General features: G+C 56.6%; 8 protein-coding genes across 8 annotated transcripts; 4 read left to right on the forward strand and 4 right to left on the reverse strand.

Annotated features, from left to right (window-relative positions):
• Positions 1-1,608: 1,608 nt before the first annotated feature.
• Positions 1,609-2,391, forward strand: B0I36DRAFT_363733 (uncharacterized protein; the record flags this gene model as incomplete). The annotated part of the gene is made up of 1 exon (XM_046158863.1): positions 1,609-2,391. The coding sequence occupies one exon, from the start codon at positions 1,609-1,611 to the stop codon at positions 2,389-2,391; it is 783 nt and encodes a 260-aa protein (XP_046011442.1).
• B0I36DRAFT_290568 (uncharacterized protein) lies at positions 2,379-4,001 on the reverse strand. The gene is made up of 4 exons (XM_046151706.1): positions 3,882-4,001; positions 3,522-3,814; positions 3,348-3,466; positions 2,379-3,278 (listed from the first exon to the last, which is right to left on the reverse strand). Exons 1-4 carry the CDS (start codon positions 3,913-3,915, stop codon positions 2,564-2,566), a joined length of 1,161 nt encoding a protein of 386 aa, XP_046011443.1. The 5' UTR covers positions 3,916-4,001; the 3' UTR covers positions 2,379-2,563.
• A 1,521-nt stretch (positions 4,002-5,522) lies between these two features.
• Positions 5,523-6,886, forward strand: B0I36DRAFT_350084 (PDCD2_C domain-containing protein; the record flags this gene model as incomplete). Its single annotated transcript, XM_046156853.1, has 2 exons — positions 5,523-5,654; positions 5,732-6,886. 2 exons carry the CDS (start codon positions 5,523-5,525, stop codon positions 6,884-6,886), a joined length of 1,287 nt encoding a protein of 428 aa, XP_046011444.1.
• A 496-nt stretch (positions 6,887-7,382) lies between these two features.
• B0I36DRAFT_244968 (COP9 signalosome) lies at positions 7,383-8,386 on the reverse strand (the record flags this gene model as incomplete). Its single annotated transcript, XM_046150109.1, has 2 exons — positions 7,383-7,923; positions 8,223-8,386. The coding sequence occupies 2 exons, from the start codon at positions 8,384-8,386 to the stop codon at positions 7,383-7,385; spliced, it is 705 nt and encodes a 234-aa protein (XP_046011445.1).
• Positions 8,387-8,929: 543 nt separating this feature from the next.
• B0I36DRAFT_128898 (putative phosphoglyceromutase) lies at positions 8,930-10,680 on the reverse strand. Its single transcript, XM_046148170.1, has 2 exons — positions 10,264-10,680; positions 8,930-10,201 (listed from the first exon to the last, which is right to left on the reverse strand). The coding sequence occupies exons 1-2, from the start codon at positions 10,534-10,536 to the stop codon at positions 8,990-8,992; spliced, it is 1,485 nt and encodes a 494-aa protein (XP_046011446.1). The 5' UTR covers positions 10,537-10,680; the 3' UTR covers positions 8,930-8,989.
• Positions 10,681-11,973: 1,293 nt separating this feature from the next.
• Positions 11,974-12,447, forward strand: B0I36DRAFT_363738 (RNA polymerase II transcription mediator complex subunit 9-domain-containing protein; the record flags this gene model as incomplete). The annotated part of the gene is made up of 1 exon (XM_046158864.1): positions 11,974-12,447. One exon carries the CDS (start codon positions 11,974-11,976, stop codon positions 12,445-12,447), a length of 474 nt encoding a protein of 157 aa, XP_046011447.1.
• Positions 12,448-12,877: 430 nt separating this feature from the next.
• On the reverse strand, positions 12,878-14,177 carry B0I36DRAFT_363739 (tubulin-specific chaperone C; the record flags this gene model as incomplete). Its single annotated transcript, XM_046158865.1, has 3 exons — positions 12,878-13,093; positions 13,207-14,057; positions 14,126-14,177. The coding sequence occupies 3 exons, from the start codon at positions 14,175-14,177 to the stop codon at positions 12,878-12,880; spliced, it is 1,119 nt and encodes a 372-aa protein (XP_046011448.1).
• A 928-nt stretch (positions 14,178-15,105) lies between these two features.
• On the forward strand, positions 15,106-17,209 carry B0I36DRAFT_363740 (uncharacterized protein; the record flags this gene model as incomplete). Its single annotated transcript, XM_046158866.1, has 2 exons — positions 15,106-15,150; positions 16,163-17,209. 2 exons carry the CDS (start codon positions 15,106-15,108, stop codon positions 17,207-17,209), a joined length of 1,092 nt encoding a protein of 363 aa, XP_046011449.1.
• Between the last annotated feature and the right edge of the window lie 47 nt (positions 17,210-17,256).

Consider the following 17,256-nt stretch of genomic DNA (forward strand, 5'->3'; position numbering starts at 1 on the left):
CCCTCGAGATGCCTGGAGCGCTTGGACTGGTCGGATATCATGCATCATCCCGTAACGCACGATAGGTCCAAGCCACCCTTGTGACCGGCTATGGGCTGCAAGAACCCGTTGAGGCACACTCTCCGAGCGCGTAGCAAGTGGTAAGGCTCTGGCCGAAGCCTGAGGGACGGCCTGAGAAGGAAGGTTACACCCGCAAGCACATACAGTGCTGAGCCGGCCTCACGCCCACTCACTGTTGGCATAGAAGCCAGTCTGAGGCAGTCATTCACCTCAAACGGAAGAAGCAATTATCCACATGAGCCCCTGCAGGCAGTCATGTCATGGCAAGGCTCTACCAGGTATAAATGTCGAAGAGCGCGTCTCCGCCGCCGTCATGGATTGAACATGGCTGAGCTCAAAGTCCACTATCAGGATCAAGCGGCCCTCATCCATAACAGACAGTCGAGCCGCCGTTTTACCACAAGTCCTCAGGCAGCCAATCCCTTTCAACCCTCACAATGGAAGTTTGCGTCGACCACCGCGGCTGCAAGGCAGCACGAAGGAACGTCGAAGATGGCACAACGAGCCAGGCAGCACATCGCACGGTGATGTCAACCGCGATCGAGGAAGACCCTGTCTTCCGCCACATTGGGGTGAACGTGACCAGGAAAGAGAAGCGAGAAAAATATGCTTCAGCAGCTCCGTCAAACGGCAGCCGTCAAACCAGTACAACTGCAAGCCAAACGACGAAGGACAGCACGGACTCTGGAGATAAGGATCGAGGCAACGATGAGGATGAGTCCGATGGAGAAGATGAAAAGAGAGGTGGTTCCAGCCAAAATAACAGCAAGAAAACTCGAGACGACGACTTGAAGGGATTCGAACGCAATATGCGCGCCAACCTAGCCGGCTTCAATGACAACCGCGAAGTAGGTGCTGGTGCAGGAGGAGGAAGGCAAGAGTGAAAGGTGAAAGCGGCCATTTGTGGCCATTTGTGCCAGCAAGCTCTATTTACTGAGACGCTAGGTCGCTCAGGGGGCCACTTGAGATGGTGTTCTATGATTTTACACCCCTGCACTGAAGACTTTCTCATGGAGCCTTTCTGCATTTTGCTTCGCTGGCTGGAATCTGTCTGCCCTGCTCACGTCGCTGGAAATAAGCGTGATGCGAACCGAAGCCCTGCGATTATTGGATAGAACTCAATAAAATAAATAAGAGAAATGAGCAAAGGAATACCCGAGACCTATGAAGTCTAGCATGCTGTGACCAGATGTGATCGTAAGCACGGGATGACTTCCGAATCAAGTCACTCACAGATGTTTTCGTAATTGGGTGATTCAGCTGAGATGGCTCCAAATCGCTCATGACAACACCCATGATATCGTCCATGAGATGGAGGGCAGCACGCCCACGCAATTGGTCCCCGAAGGAAGACACGCACTTAAATGACGCACAAAACTTCGAGTTTCTTCACAAGAATGATCTGTGTTAGGACCGTTGGCGCATAAATACAGCCAAGACTGTCATGTGCTGCACCATCGGGGTTTTGACTTCTTCTCCTCACAGCCTGATTGCTTCCACTAGTACGCATTCCCCTACAGCTCAACACCCTTGCAAACTGCATCAATAATGGTGCAATACAAGACAGCAGATTTCCCAATCAACGAGGCCGCGCCTTTTCAAGGCCGTGTGGCTTTGTATCTTGATGACGGCCCAGAGCGGGCGATGGCCTTCAGGCCGACGAGTGCCTCTACATGGGCGAACGCGCATGACGGTGCTGAGACCGAAATCCTGCAGATCGTCTCACACGCGACCCTCGACGCCTTGGCTACGCAGACTAGAGGCGAACCGGCCGCGCTGTTGTTCAAGGCAGAGGGCTTGCTGAAGCGCAACTTGAAGGGGTTCTACCGACCTTTTACGGCGGGCGGATCATCTTCCATCCAGATTGACCCTCAGACTACACCCCGAAGCAGGAATGACGTCGAGGAACAAGACTTACAGCCCGTAGTCGAGCTCTCGGGTCCCCTGATGGAACTCGGCCACTGGACTTTGAAGTTCCCCAGCAACGATTCCTCCCACTCCGGCCATAACATTGAATACCGGCCCGTGGGTATGTCGAGCCGCGACGACTACTTTGTCAAGGACAGCATATTGTACTTCTGGGCCGTCAACGATCTGACGCCCACGGAGGCGGTGTCGAGAGGCTCACAATCCGATCGCGGGCCACGTTGCAGCTGCTCGAGGTTGTACAAGGTTGTGGACGGCAAACGCCTCGAGGTGGCAAGATTCTGGACGAAGAAGCACAGAGATCGCGAGGGCTTATTTTTGGTCGACGATGAGCAGGTGGACATAGTTGTGGCGGGCGCTACGTGTGTTATTGTTGCCACGAGGGTTGATTCCTTCAGGAAATGAGACCGGCATTGGGAGGCTGATTTTATACTCCTATAATGATAAGATATCTGTGATACATTGGGTGTTCTGGCCAAATCGAACCACTCATTATTTGTATTGGAGTATCTTGCTCAAGGGTCATAGTGAATGAAGCGCCGTTTCATTCTGTGGCGCTTTTGAAGAAACTATATGCTCAGTCAAACTCTGTCGTCTGCCCAGTCAGCCAGCAAAGAGTATCACCGCCATGGGCAATCCACCTCTGCACTTGCCAACAAGACCTCAAGCAGCCGATGGAAAAGATGAAATCCTCAAAACCAATAGACAGGCCAGTAGTAGCCATCTTCCTCCTGATGTACTTGCCGCGCATGTCGGCTTTCGTGCTGGGACACAGCACCAGCAAGACCCACAGGTATATGCCCGGAATATCCCTCCAGGTCGTCAGTGGTACTCTCAGCGCTGCGTCGGATAGCGCCGCTAGCACGGAAAGATCCGGGTACTGAGAGAACGGCGTGATAGTCATGATCGAGTAGCTGTGGACGAGACCTGCAAGGCGGACAGTCTCTGCCAATGCATCAGGAGCACCATTCTTTTCGGTAGCAGATGCCTCTTTCAATCTGCGATGGAGCCAGGAAGCAGTGGTCTGTATCTTTAACTTTGACGCAGGAGTGGCGGACGTCAGTGCGGTAATCGAGTTTGTGAGAAACCGGACATCGTCCAGAATGGCAGCCGCGGATGAGGTGATTCCCAACTCGGCCTGCTTTTCGCGGAAAGTGTATGGGCTGTCGACGAGAGGACTGTCGAATCCTGCGGGCCAAGAGATCGGGACCACCCAGGCTTGTTTATACATCGGGTCGCCTTGCTGCCAGCAGAGGTCCTCCTCGAAGCCGCAAGCGATTTCGTAGTCAGTACTGCAAGTATAGATGTCAATCCTCTGTGGGCGAGAGTTAATTTGGGAGCTGCAATTGGGAACAACATACAGAACCGTAATGGACCTCCGCACTGCATCATTGAGCCGGCTGATGCCTCCGCAAAGTATGATCAACTCTTTGATGCCTCTGTGGTGAGCTCGCATGCCTTCCTCTGACCCCCAGAACCACTGCTTGCGGTATTAGCCACGGCGGAAAAACGACTTGCGCAGAATCCGCACTCACCTCCGTTACTACCATACTCATGATACACCCTACTGCCTCAGCAGCGACCGCCTGGAATGTGACTGGAGTCGAAGTGGCTAGATACGCATTGATGCAGTTAAGCACCTTTGCCTTGATCGCGAATGTGTCCTTCATCGTGCCCCGTTCGAGACCTCTGGTCGTGGCTGCCATGAGGAGCGCAATCTGGGGCATTAGCGGACTCTGGAGCTGCCATGGCAGCACGTTGTTTTTCCAGACCACTGGCTCGGTTTCACCGTCGATGGATACAAGGTTTGGGATAACGCGTCGCAAGTCTTGGAGGTTCTAATTGTAAGCATCTCTTACCACACAGCAAAACAGAGGCCTTGAGACTGGTCTTACAGTAATGCAGCAGCTCGGCATTCTCAAACGTCATGTCTAGTGCAAATGCGTTCAAAGTTGTGCCGACTTCAGTAAGGATACCGCCCAGGTGATCCCAGCTTGGTGGCGTGGAGGAGCCACCACACCGACCATCGAGAATGAAGGGCTTTTTCGGTCTGACCGTCAAGGTCATTGTCGTATGTTGAAGCTGCTTTGGGCCCCCCCAAATTTCGTGACTGTTCCGACCGTTGTCTTCTTGTCTGCAATCAGGGCGTGGACCGCCGCTCCCAAGCGTGACTGTCGTTGACTGTGGCACCCTGCCTGTGGACGGAAGTTCCTCCCATGAGCCGAGCTGGAAGACTGTGACATGGCGTTCTTGCGGGGCCCTGGAGCCTGTTCGAACACATTCTACCGGCGGGAATCTCCTGGCACAATTGAGACATTGTGTCTGCAGATCTTTGAAGATGCACTAGATTGAATCAGTACACAGACATGAGAAGCCCGTGAGCTATTTGATCGAGCACGACTGTGGTAATTCTGGGTGCAAATGGCAGGTTGTTTTCATGGACCTGCTAAAGGTATCCGAAGGTTCCGGACACCGCACGCGCAGAAGGGAGGAGGGGTCACACCTTTTGTTTGCGCCGCTGGCACTCGAGGCACGAGTACTGCTTCCGTGGTCTCCTGGTGGTCGTCGCGGTCGTAGCGACTGTTGGGAGACTATACTCGGACATGGGTACAAAGTACAAAGCAGACCAGGCGAGTCGTCATATCAATCAGTGTGGCTAGTAGAGAAATGGCGACCTCGGGAAGCCCCCAAGGAATCGGGACTGCATGTCGTCGGTTTTAAGTACCAGCCCTGGCTATCACCCGGAGCTACCTTGGTAGCCCATCGAAAGTCCTGCAACCAAAGCAAGGCACGGCCCAGTCCTATGCAAGGCCTGGCCTCTGAAGGTTGTCGTGTTGGCTTTTGCTTTTGAACGGTGGCCTGCGGTTGTACCGTCTCGACACTAACAGGTCCCATAGCGTTAAGCATGTTAGTGGCAGGCCGATCCCTGGAGCTGAGGGCCTGGACTCTGACGGGCTGCAGTGATGGCGCCACTACGGAATGCACGACGCTTGGCACAGCCAGGCTATCTCGCTTGATATCCCCGAAGCGAAACTTAATTGCATGAAGCCCTTCGCATTCGTCGGCAGGCTAGAGGGTCATGTGGAGGGCTGGCTGCGACTTGAACACAACGCTGTTCGATGCGTTGCAGGACTAGCCAGCCGTGATTCAAGATCGCAAATGCTGCCCATTCACCAACTTTCCAGAGTTCCCCCCAGGCAGTCCTCTGCCATGAAGCGTACCGCAACGTGGGACTATGACTGGCGGCATGCTCCAGTGAATTCAGGACGCATCCTTCTAAATTCATGCACAATGATGAAGATGAACCCTGAAAGCACATCCGGGTTCCAGGCACTTGGCATGTAGACAACCACGGCGGGGCCTTACGGCGCAGGGTCCACTAAACAGGCTTATCGATTAACCCCGCTACCCCTCCCTCGTCGCCTTCCCCAAACAAAAAAAGTTGTCCACGGCCAGACTAGCAGGCCTTGATGCGATGCACCAGATATACTTGGTCTCCTCGTACACGCAAGGTCGGAACCATCGCGTCTCCGAACATGGCACCGCCGCAACAGTACGATAGCGAGTCCTCCGGCGAGGGCGAAGACTACACCGAGACAAATGTTCTACTGGGTTATGCCTCGAAGGATGCTGGCGACGATAACATCAGCAGGCTAGGAGGCCGGCCGGTATGTCTTCTCCAGCTTTTCGGCCCAGAATAAGGGTTTGGTGGTGGTACTCTGGTACTGATTTTCCAAACTGCTAGGACTGGCTCGACACCGATAAGTCACCTTCGGCGGCACTTGCACGATGCAAGATCTGCAAGGACCTCATGGTCCTCCTCCTCCAGCTCAATGCCGAGCTCCCGACACAGTTTCCCGGCCACGAAAGACGACTCTACGTGTTCTCATGCAAGCGCAAGAGCTGCCGCCGCAGAGAAGGGAGCACGAGTGTCGTGCGGGGATTGCGGATCGAGCCTGGCGCAAAGGCCGTTTCGCTAGACAAGAAGGAGGAAAACAAGAGCAAAGCGGTCGAGGAAAAGACGAATGCGCAAAAGCCCCAGAGCAACCTGGGCGAGACCCTGTTCGGATCCAAGGGACTAGGCACATCTTCTGGCAATGCAAACCCCTTCGCCACGGGCCTTTCGTCCGGCGGTGGCAGCAGCAACCCTTTTGCAAGCAACCCTTTCAGCAGCACTCCCAAGCCCGCACCTGAGCCTGCAGCACCAAAGAAGACCGACGAGACCACACACGACGCCGCCAAGCCATCGGCAGACGAAGAAGCCAAGTCTCTTCCAAAGACCTTTGCACAGACCCTCTCTCTCAACAACCCCCAAGACCCATCCTCGAATCCTCCTCCAGCGCCAGAGCCGTGGCCCACAGAAGCAGAACAGCCCGCGCCATACCCCGTGTCATACCTGAGCGAGGCCGAGTACGAGACCCTGGACCCCACGCCACAGACGATACCGCAGGCCACGAGGATGGAAGTGGACGATCCGGCCTCAGCGGGAGGGTCCGGCAAGGAGGACAAGGAGGTGTTCGAGTCGACAATGGATTTCGACTTCCAGAAGTTCGCCGACAGGCTGGCGCAGAACCCGGAGCAGTCGATCCGGTACGAGTTTGCGGGCCAGCCGCTGCTGTACAGTAAGACCGACGCTGTGGGCAAGGCCCTCTCCGGTAGCGGCATGCCGAGGTGCGGCAACTGCGGCGCGCGCAGGGTGTTCGAGGTCCAGCTGTGCCCGCACGCCATCACGGAACTCGAGAGCGAGGAGATGTCCCTCGATGGCATGGACTGGGGCACCATTGTTGTGGGCGTCTGTGAGCGGGACTGCCAGGCCCGTGGTGTGCAGGAGGGCGAGGCGGGATACCTGCAGGAGTGGGCTGGCGTGCAGTGGGAAGAGCTGACGGCACAGAGACGCTAGAAGAAGAGGTTGAACGTGTATAGTGATACAATCTGTAGGCGCAATATTGGTTAGACGAGGACGAAGCCACTGTATGGGCACACTACTACTATCAATGCCATCCAGAACGATCTGGCCTTTGCACTTTTAACATGTTTTTGATTCGTCCTCGTGTAGTCGTGTCTGACTACGGAGACTACCTATGCATCATTTTGTGTCGCTGATCGTGCACCCTCCCGTTGTGGGAATCTGTGTTCACGCTGGGCACCCTTTATCCGAAACGCCCGCGAGACCTATTCTCTATCATATGGCAAAACTGGATGCGCAGTTTGTCGACCTGCCGGGCCGCCATGATGGTTCTTGGTTGTGTAAACCACCGTCGACCAAATCAGAGGCCGCCTGGCTGTTTAAGAGGTTGCTCTCCAGTAGGTCGGTGCCGTGGCAGACGTGTGTCGTTTGACGCATCTCCAGACTTAATTGTGATTTTTGTGTATGCCGTCCTGCGCTTTTGCTTCCTTTACGCCGTCTCCTCCCACGCCCTCCTGACAATTCTCGAGAACATGTCGACGTTGACGTCCTCGCGAACCTCGGACTTCTTGGCCTCGTTGTCCGCATTCCGGGGAATCTTGACGATGTCGCCCTCAATCTTCCAGCCGGCGGTCTCGGTGATGAACTTGGCAGCGGCATCACCATCAAGGCCGAGCCACGACTCGAGGACTGAAACCTCGATCTCGCGGTAGGCTTGGCTGACGAGCGTAGCAATGCGTACGCGGATGAGATCCTCGAAGCCGTCAATGTCGGTCGTCATGTCGGCGTAAAGGTCGTCGCTGTCGAGCGTGGCCCAGAAGCGAGCGTACTGGGCTCCATCGAGCTGGTTGTTCAGCTCGCGGAGCTTGGCGATGGCCTCGGGCAGCTCACCCCGCGCGTTAGGTGAGAGGAGCGTGGGAGGGATCAGGTGCAGGGCGAGGCTGAACTGCGGCGACGGGAAGCAGGTTATCGCCATGACGAGGATGTTGGTGATTTGCTCATCCTTGATGCGGTCGGGGTTGAGCTGATATCTGCGGTAAGGCGGAAAGACACACCGTTTTGTCAGCAGAGAAACGTGACGGAAGTGACGGCTGGCAAGTGAGCGCAAATGCGACAGGACAACAAGATTGGATGCTGCAGTTCAGAGATCACAAAGGTCGCTTCAAGTACGACAGGCGGATTAGGCGCTGCGCTCAGGTAATAGGAAACGTTGACATTGGGCTCATCATTTGAGGCATCCGTCGTGATCTTGTCGTCGTGAAGCTGTCGGCGAGTTTCGCGGCTCTGGTTGATGGAGCAAGGATGGATCAAAAGCCAGAGATATACTCACAGCTTGAGGAGTGTCCGGTTGGCATTCGAGTCGCAATATCTGTTTTCGCACTGGTGGCGCAGGTATTCCTCAAGAGGGCCGACAGCCTCCGGGTTGTAACGCTCGAGGCCGTTGATGATGGTGGAGATGTGCTCGGGCCGCTCGCGGGGGTCTTCGGTGTCCATGGTGGGCGACGATGTGTGAAGCTGTACCGCTCTGTGTATATGTTTGTCGTGACGATGTGGAGGGAGTGTCGTACTGGGGTCGCGGGCGCCTTGAGTCTGCTTGCCGTGGAGGGGTGGCCCAGAAAATCGCAGTGGTGGGGCACCCGCGATGTCGAGGATTTCGCTCGTCGAAAGTGTGGTGTTCTGCTGCTGCAGGTCCGAGCAGGCGGTGGGCAGTGTTCAAGTGGTCTGTGCACGATCATGAGTGGATCCCTCTCGTTGCAGCTTCAACGCCTACGCCGTCCATGGTTCCATTTACAAGGGCCAGTCATGACCATCTGGGCGGGACTCTTGCGTCCCTTGATGGACAAGCTGTGTTTTACTCCCTCGTGCAGTATGAATTGCACTCCTTCGTTTTCTGGACTGCAAGCACCCAGTTGCCCGCGGCATAGCCACATCAGATTGCATGGCAAAGGTTGCGTGGCTGGGGAGGCTTATGCTTAGGCTTAGGCTTGGGCTTGGGCTTTTCAGCATTCTATTGCTCTGTTCGTTATTCTTATACTCATGAAGTTGTAAGTCTATCGCCTCTTTCTGTTGCTTCTGCCCCCCTCAGGAAACCGTAATCTATTCCTCGATCTTGCGTCTCTTGGCGGAGTCCTTCACCAGCAGAGAGGCTCCGGTCATGTCCTCAGGAATGGGCAGACCCATGGCATCGAGGATTGTGGGAGCCACGTCACCAAGGACGCCTTCGTCGCCCTGCTTCAGAGACCAACCTTCCGGCTGGTTGTACATGATGAAGGGCACCTTGTTGGTAGTGTGCGAAGTCTTGGGCTTGCCGTCTTCAAACTTCATCTCCTCAGCATTGCCGTGGTCGGCGGTGATGAAGAGGATGTAGCCCTCCTTCTTGCAAGCGTCCTTGATCAGGCCAATGGCCTTGTCTGTGGCCTCGACACCGACAAGGGCAGCCTCGTACACACCCGTGTGGCCAACCATGTCCGGAGGAGCAAAGTTGTTCATGACAAAGGGGAACTGCTGCTCGCCGAGGCGCTTGACGACCTGCTTGGCAACACCGTCGGCGCTCATCTCAGGAGCCTTGTCATATGTGGCAACGCTCTTGTTGGAAGGGACGAGATCCTGGCTCTCATCGCGCTCCTCGAGAGCAAAGACCTTCTCAACACCACCGTTGAAGAAGAAAGTGACGTGGGCATACTTCTCGGTCTCTGCGATGTGAACTTGGCGGACCTCCTGCTTTCCCAGCCACTCGGCAAGCACGTTATCCATCTTCTGAGGCTTGAAAGCAATGTCGAAGGGGTAGTCGAGCTTGTATTGAGTCATGGTGGTGAGGCGGATATCCTTGGGGTAGGGGAAGTCGGGTCTCGGCGACCGGTCGACACCACCGAGCAGCTGCGTGATTTGGCGCGCGCGATCGGACCGGTAGTTGAAGAAGAAGACCTCGTCACCCTCCTGGATGCGGCCCTCCTGGCCACCGACAACGATGGGCTTCAGGAACTCGTCGTTTTCGCCCTTCTCGTAACGCTCCTTGATAGTGGCGACAGGATCGCTGCTCTCCTCGCCTTCACCGAGAATAATGCCCTTGAGGGCAAGCTCAACTCTCTCCCATCTCTTATCACGGTCCATGGCGTAGTACCGACCGACGACGGTGGCAATCTCACCGATGCCGATTTCCTTCGTCTTCTCGAGAAGCTCCTCCATGTAGGCGGCGCCGGACTTGGGGTCGGTGTCGCGGCCATCGCCGAAGAAGTGGATGAAAACCTTGGGGACACCAGCCTCCTTTGAGGCCCGAAGCAGGGCATAGAGGTGCTCCTGCTTGGAGTGCTGCAGGGGATCATGGTTAGCACTATGCGAAACTCCTGGTCTGAAGGAGGCACAGGACTCACAACACCGCCGTGGGAGACAAGACCGCACAGGTGCAGTCTTCCCTTGCCCTCCTTGGCGCGCTTGATGACCGCCGAGATGACCTCGTTCTTGGAGAACTCGCCCTTCTTGATGGTCTGATCAATGCGGACGACATCCTGCCAGACGACACGGCCAGCACCAATGTTCAAGTGGCCAACTTCCGAGTTGCCCATGAGGCCCTCAGGAAGGCCAACGGCAAGGGAGGAGGCTTCGAGCTTCGTGTAGCCGGTCTCGCTGGTGGCGAACTCGTCCATGACTGGGGTGTTGGCATTGGTGATGGCGTCGCCATCCTTGGGGGAGGTCTCGGAGGGCACGCCCCAACCGTCGATGACGACTGCGAGGGGAGTAAATCGTAAGCATGCTTTGCTTTGCTTCGCGCGACCAGTCCGTCATGAAGCTTTTGCCTCGACAATGTTCCCTGCTACTTTTGCGAGCCGCAATGGTGGGGCAGTGTGACAGAGGGGAGCACTTACTGAGGCACGCCTTCTGTTCGGGCACAGGCATTTTGAGTTGTTGCAAAGCTTTAGGAATGCTCGGCGTGTCTAATTGATGGTTGCGAGTTTTGTGAAATACACCACAGGTTTCAGTAAAGAACTCTGAGTGATTTTGGCAAGGAAGAGGCGGGATGGAGCTGGGGTGTCGCGGAAAGCGTTGAGCAGGCGGCGTCTCGCGTTAGTCTCAGAAACATGTTGGCAAGGTGGGGGTGCACTGCACCACCACGCATATCGATACTCCCGTCCCTTGGCGGCAGGGAAGCTTCTGGTGGGACCCTCTTGAAGATCCCATTACATCACTCCTCGACACATTTTTTTGGTGACCGGCGGACTGACGATTGTCCTTGCCTTGGCGAGCACCTGGGCACACTCGAGAGAGCTCACGACGGTAAATCGTGTTAACCAAATCTAGTCAAGAGCCCATCTCGACAGGTCGCGTCTGGCCGGAGTATCCGTGACATTGGTGCCGGACGTTTTTGCGACGACTCCCGGCTGATATGGATCTCAGCTTGGGAGGTCCCCTGTGTCTCTGCGAGATTGACCTCCGGATGTTGCTGGAGTCCCGTTTTGTCTTCTTTTCTAGTATTCTTTCTTGACGCTGGTACGCCAGCTTAGTTTAGCCCTCCACGGTTTCTGTAGAGCGTAACAGGCAGAGCGCTTGTCGCCACGGTAAAGTTGTTCCAAGACCTTCGAGAATGAGCTTGTCCCACTCACGAACGTCGTTAGGGGGAGTGTCAGAGGAAAATCTGCGCAGAACTAGAAGTCCACAGGTGGCCACGTCCTAAAGTACCCACGACGCTTTGCCTCGAAGCTGGACTGCTTTTCCGCGTTTTCAATTCGGCTTGGGTCACGGATGTTTTATGCGGAGGGATCAATTCCCTGAACCCTGGCCTGGCAGCAGCATCAATGGACTGGCTGCACTGCACCAAGCACTACGACTGTGGGTGTGGGGCATCTGAACGACCCTTGGATCCACCCATCATCTAGTCTCGCGAATAGCTTCGTGGAATGCAAATAAAACGTCCATCACAAGTCTTCCTATTGAACACAACCGTAACGCAGGCAGCTAATGCCGTCCCCATTGGTCTCAACCTACCACCACATAGCATCGCTTCAGAAACGCCATATACCCGCCCATCCGGTATCGCGACCGCGCTCTCTGCTTTCTGCCGACCAGCATCCCCGGGCCTCGACACCATGACATCCCAACCACCACCGCCGCTCGGCCTCCCGGCCGGCCTCAATCCCGACGCCCTTGACACACTCTCTGACCTCGCAAGCGTCCTCACGCGCCTACGCGGCACAGGCGGGGGCACATCGTCGACATCCACACAGAACCACACCGCCGGGCCTTCCTCCACCACCAGCACCATTACCGGTGCGACAACCTCTGGCAGTACCACCACCACCGCCGCCGGCGGGCCGCCCCTTGCCCTCAAAGACCTGCCGGGCCAGTCCGACCAGCTGCGCCACCGCTTCCAGAAGGCGCGCGCGCTGGTCCGCACGTTGCCGGACATGGAGCGCAGCACGGCGGAGCAGGAGGTTGAGATCGCCGCGCTCGAGGCCAAGATTGCCAGGCAGAAGGAGACGCTCGAGAAGCTCAAGGCCCTGGGGAACAAGTTTGCCGCGACATCACGTGACGACGGAGACGGAGACAGGATGGAGGAGTGAGTGTATGTGATTGAGTGAGGCGAGTGATCCGCCAGCGGATTACCAAAAGCGAGATCCTTCGTCGTTGAGGCTCACTGTGCCTGATTCATTCAGCACACAAGGAACTTGGGAAGGCTTCTGCGGGGTTGCGGTTGGTTGCTGTTCGACTGTCTTTTGTGCGGGTGCATTCACATAGCATGCGAGGCGTTTCTGGTGTTTTGGTTTCAAGGGAAGTTTTTCAACCGATATACCAAACAGTGCAATGCAAGACGCTTCATATGTGTACTTATTTTGGTATCAGCCAAATTCCATCCATGTGCAACGCTTCCCCTTTTGATCGATCGCGCATTACCAGGTCCCGATGAGAAGACCTTGTCCTCACACAGTTGCTAGTTTTGTCATATAGCTTCCACTGCTTCCGCCCGTCCTTGCTCGGACAGCCCATGGTGCTTTAGTGTTCCTTGGGCTTCAGCGCTCCTACCTTGCGCAGGATATCATCGGTGCTGAGGCTTGGGTTGCCGCAGACCGTATTCTTCCAGACGTCGTCAGGAAGCCGCTGGTCCTCGGGTAAGATGCTCCAGTTTGGCGACGCCTCGGCCTTGAGCCACTTGAAGTCATCGACCTGGTCCCATTGGTTCGTAGGCGCCTCTTGATCCGACTTGAGCATCTGGTTTTGGTCGAGCGAGGAATGTTAGTATAGAGACTTTGTCATTTCACTCCATTCCGCAGCTTGCAATATGAAGCAACGCCACCCCGGACACACTGAGTTGAAAGACTTACGTAGAACTCGGGAATCGGCGCGAACCGCATGTTGCTGCAGTCCTCGATGATGGGATGGCTGGCGCAGTGCAGATAGACGTCGACATTCTTGCACTCGTGGATCCGCACCTGTCTCGCCGCCACCACCACGACAGTGTCCTTGAGAGCAGTGATGTGCACCGGGCCGGCAACATGGCCGGCCACAATCAGGCTGTTCTTGATGCCCTTGAGCGCGAGTCCGGCAAACGGCGCGCCAGTGCTAGTGGGCGCGGTCATGTCGACGATGCACCGGTCGAGATCGGTCAAGCTGCCCGACGAAGTCGCGCGAGATGCCGTGGCGGGGAGGATAATGTGCAGACCGGTGTGTCCGTTGATCGCGATGTTCTTGGCCGCTGAGAAGCTGGGTTTGCGGACATTGTTTCCACCACGGCCGCCATCGGGAGCGGGCCGGGACAATTCCTCGTTGTAGTTCTTGAAAACGGGCATATGCCCGACAGAGTCTGCCTCTTCGCCATCGACTGCTGCCGAACCATTGTCGGCGATATTTGTGGCTTCCAAGGAGTCGGCTACTTTTGCGACAGCTTGTGCAGGGGTCCTCGAGTCGATTGCGGCCGGAGCGGTCTTTGCGGTCCTCGGCTTGAACTGGAACCGGGACTTGGGTGCGAATTTGCTGGTGACCTCGTTGAGTTTCTCCGTGAGGCCCTTGATTGCCTGGGCGTATGCTCGCTGGTCATAAGACGGCACGTACTCCGAGGCATCCGCAACTTCGTTGTTGAGGCGAGAGATCCCAGCAAGGATGGCATCTGTGCAGTCTTTTCGCTCACCACCGATGGGCGAGGTTGTTGCCAGGACGTCAAGTTGGTCCTGAATTGCTGTTGGGAGCAAATCGTATTAGTGACTCGGCAGCGTGTAAGTGAGATGTTGTGGTAAAAGAACGTACTGGTGATCTCTGCCTGGAAATGGCGAAAGAACTTTTCCTTGGGGTCCGACATTGGGAACGAGTTTGATTTCCCGGGTGGACTAGGTTGGAATGGTATGAAAGCCTGGACATCCATATTGGTTACTGCTGTGTCGATGCAGGGGAGGGTGCCTCGAATTTTATGCAAGAGTGGTGACAGTGGCGAGACCAGTGACAAGCAAGTGACACGAGACCGTTGACAGTTGAGAGGTGCCAGATGAATGTTCACGGGCGATGGTGTAGCAGTCGCGATGAAGCCAGGAAAACCAGCTTGGAAATGTGAAAGAAGGAGGGTACAGAATGAGGCAAGCAATGACCTACTCACGCAACAGGGTTGACAAGTGCCTATATAGCGATGGCTGAGCAGCCTTGAGGAGCCTCTCGAGGTCGCATTAGGAGCGGTGGGTGGCACAGCTGGGGGCCGGCAGCGAAGGGCCCGCGATCAGTAGCGTTGTGGTTGAGAGCCTAGCGATCGGGCCTGTGCTCTGGCTTTGGACTTGCGAGTCGCGATCATGCAGAATGTCGTCTTGCAGTGGCATGACTGGCTGGAGAAGGCAGCCGAGGCCAAGGGGGTCAACCGGTCTGCCAGTCCCATCACAACGGGCCTGCAGGCGGGCATCACACCACGCGGGCGGGGTGGAGCCACCCACCAAGCCACTGCGACCCCGACTGCTCAGGCGCATGTCTCCCCCGCACTCCCGCACGACGCCATCCCGAGCGGCCGTGGGGATCTCTTCTAATGCCGCCTGACGCGGGCTTGCCAATGACGTAGCAGGTCATGTGGCGACGATGGCGTTCTTCAGGGCCTTCCGGCTCGGGTAGAGATCCGTCATTCGGGGGATTAACTCTCTCGGAGATAACCCTCATCTGTGTCAGCTTTCGACCGAACCGGCCAGGCGGATGCAGGTAGGGTCAACTCAATCTGCACCAATGTACCGGGTGATCACTCACTAGCACGCATCATGACTCTGGCAGAGACGATCTCACAGTTTATGCTCGAGACTTATGTATCAATCTTAGGTGGTGGTCGCTGTTGACCCTGCTGATTACCTGTCTCACATGTTCTGCTTTCCCTAAAACCGTCTTCGTCCAACGATGGTGCAGTGCGTTGCTGAGGATGGCAACGAACGCATGACAGGGTCTTGATTATTGCCGTTGAGCTTGATCGCAAGGGAAGGGAGGGGCAGCGGACCCCTGGCTCAAAGTCACTCAAGGCTTCACCAGCCAAGACCGCCACAGCGACGGCCCAGGACACGTTCAAGGTGCGCAGCAGGTCACCGAGGAGTGTGAAAAAAAAGACCACTGCTTCTTTCTGCTGATCGAAGGGCAGCTTCGTGTCAGCCGTTTCCTCGCCGTGTTTGGCGGGTGTACCGCCGCGGGAACGAGATCATACTAATCATGGCAATTCGCGAGCGTGGCAGAGCTTGGTGAACCCAAGATCCAATCGCGTGAGGACCGAGGGATGACCGAGGAGCACGGATCGGAAGCAGACAGGTACATTGCAAGTGCACAGAAATTCTAGTGCTGGCTTGCACAGGGTCCATTGTGAACTTCAGCAGCCCAATTGGACGGCTGGTGCTGTGGTGATGGAAAAGCTCGTTGTGCCCGTCATTGCCTCAAGGTAAATACCCCCAAGGTCGTTAGAGAACCCATCATTCAGGGTCCTCCATGAGCTCATGCACCGATCTGACGTAGTACATTCCAAATCGGGGCTAGCGGTTCCTGATTCTCGATTTCAATCATCGTGACCCTTAGATTATCGGAATTTCTCCCCACGGGCTTCCTGTGCCCTCGCCTCTGCACGACGACAACTCTCCTCGTTCGCCGAGATCAGCCATCCTCATCATTGCTGGCCGTGGAAGGACCTGTCATCGCCTGATCACTCTTCCGCCCAATTGCTCGACGCCCACGGGGCACACCAACCTGGGGATGCATACAATGTGCACCCGCCCAGCCGTCCTGGCTTCACGACATGGCCAAGCTTGCCTAGCAAAAACCTGCTCTCCGCGACACTTACAGCTCACCTCGTCGCCGTCCGTACCAATACGACGCTTCGCCTCAAAGTTCGCCCCGTCAGCCAGCGAGGTCAACATCCCGCCCGCCAGAGAGCCCAGCGCCACGATCCCAACGGCAGAAGCCCTCCTCAATCCGCCACCGACCACTCGCCCGCCTCCTCTCGACGTGCCTGCCCGCGACCCGCAAAAGTCTCTCCCCGCGTACCTCTTCTCCGTCGGCAAGACCTACATCACATTCTACAAGACCGGGCTCCGCAACATCCTCACAAACCGGAAGCTCCTGGCTGCATCCTCCGCCGCGGCGCCCCCGAAGCTAGACAAGCACGGCCGCGCCTCGACCTTCCCGTCGCGGGCGGACTTTGTCCTCCAGGCCCGCACGCGGCACGACATCGCCCGCCTCCCCGTGTTCGGCCTGGTCATCCTGATCTGCGGCGAGTTCACGCCCTTGGTCGTTGTGGCCTTTCCCAAGCTCACCCCCTACACGTGCCGCATCCCCAAGCAGATCGACATCCTCCGCCGCACGGCCGAGACGAGGCGCGAGGCGAGCTTCAAGGCGCTCCGCAACGCGGCTCCCGAAACGCCGTCATCAGCAACACAGCAACAAGGGAACGGGGACAAGAGCAGCAGCAGCAGCAGCCACGAGCTCACTGGTGCTATCGCGAAGCTGGCCCCGGGCCACATCGCCCGCACCCTGGGCCTGACGAGCCGGATATGGGACCGGGTCGGCATCGACAGCCCGTTCAGCGCGGCGCTCAGCCAGCGCGCGGTGCGCAAGATCGCGGCCGACGACCGCCTGATCAGGCGTGACGGCGGTGTCGGCGGATTGATCGACGATGAGGTTGTCCTCGCGTGCGAGCAGCGCGGGATGAACGTCCGGGACCAGCAGGCTCGGAACCTGCGGAGGAGGCTCGATGAATGGGTTCGCACGACTACTCGTGGCGGTGATCGTGGTGCGGCAGAGGCAGGCGAGGCTGATTCCGCGACAGAGGCGGCCGTGCGGAAGATGTTACTCTCGGAAGAGGTCATACTTGGCAAGGGCGTCACAACATGAGCATGGTCATGTGTAAGAAGATGTATGAATACGTACTTTAGACGGAC

This window comes from Microdochium trichocladiopsis (assembly GCF_020744255.1).
Source record: "Microdochium trichocladiopsis strain MPI-CAGE-CH-0230 chromosome Unknown B0I36scaffold_6, whole genome shotgun sequence".
NCBI lineage: Eukaryota > Fungi > Ascomycota > Sordariomycetes > Xylariales > Microdochiaceae > Microdochium > Microdochium trichocladiopsis.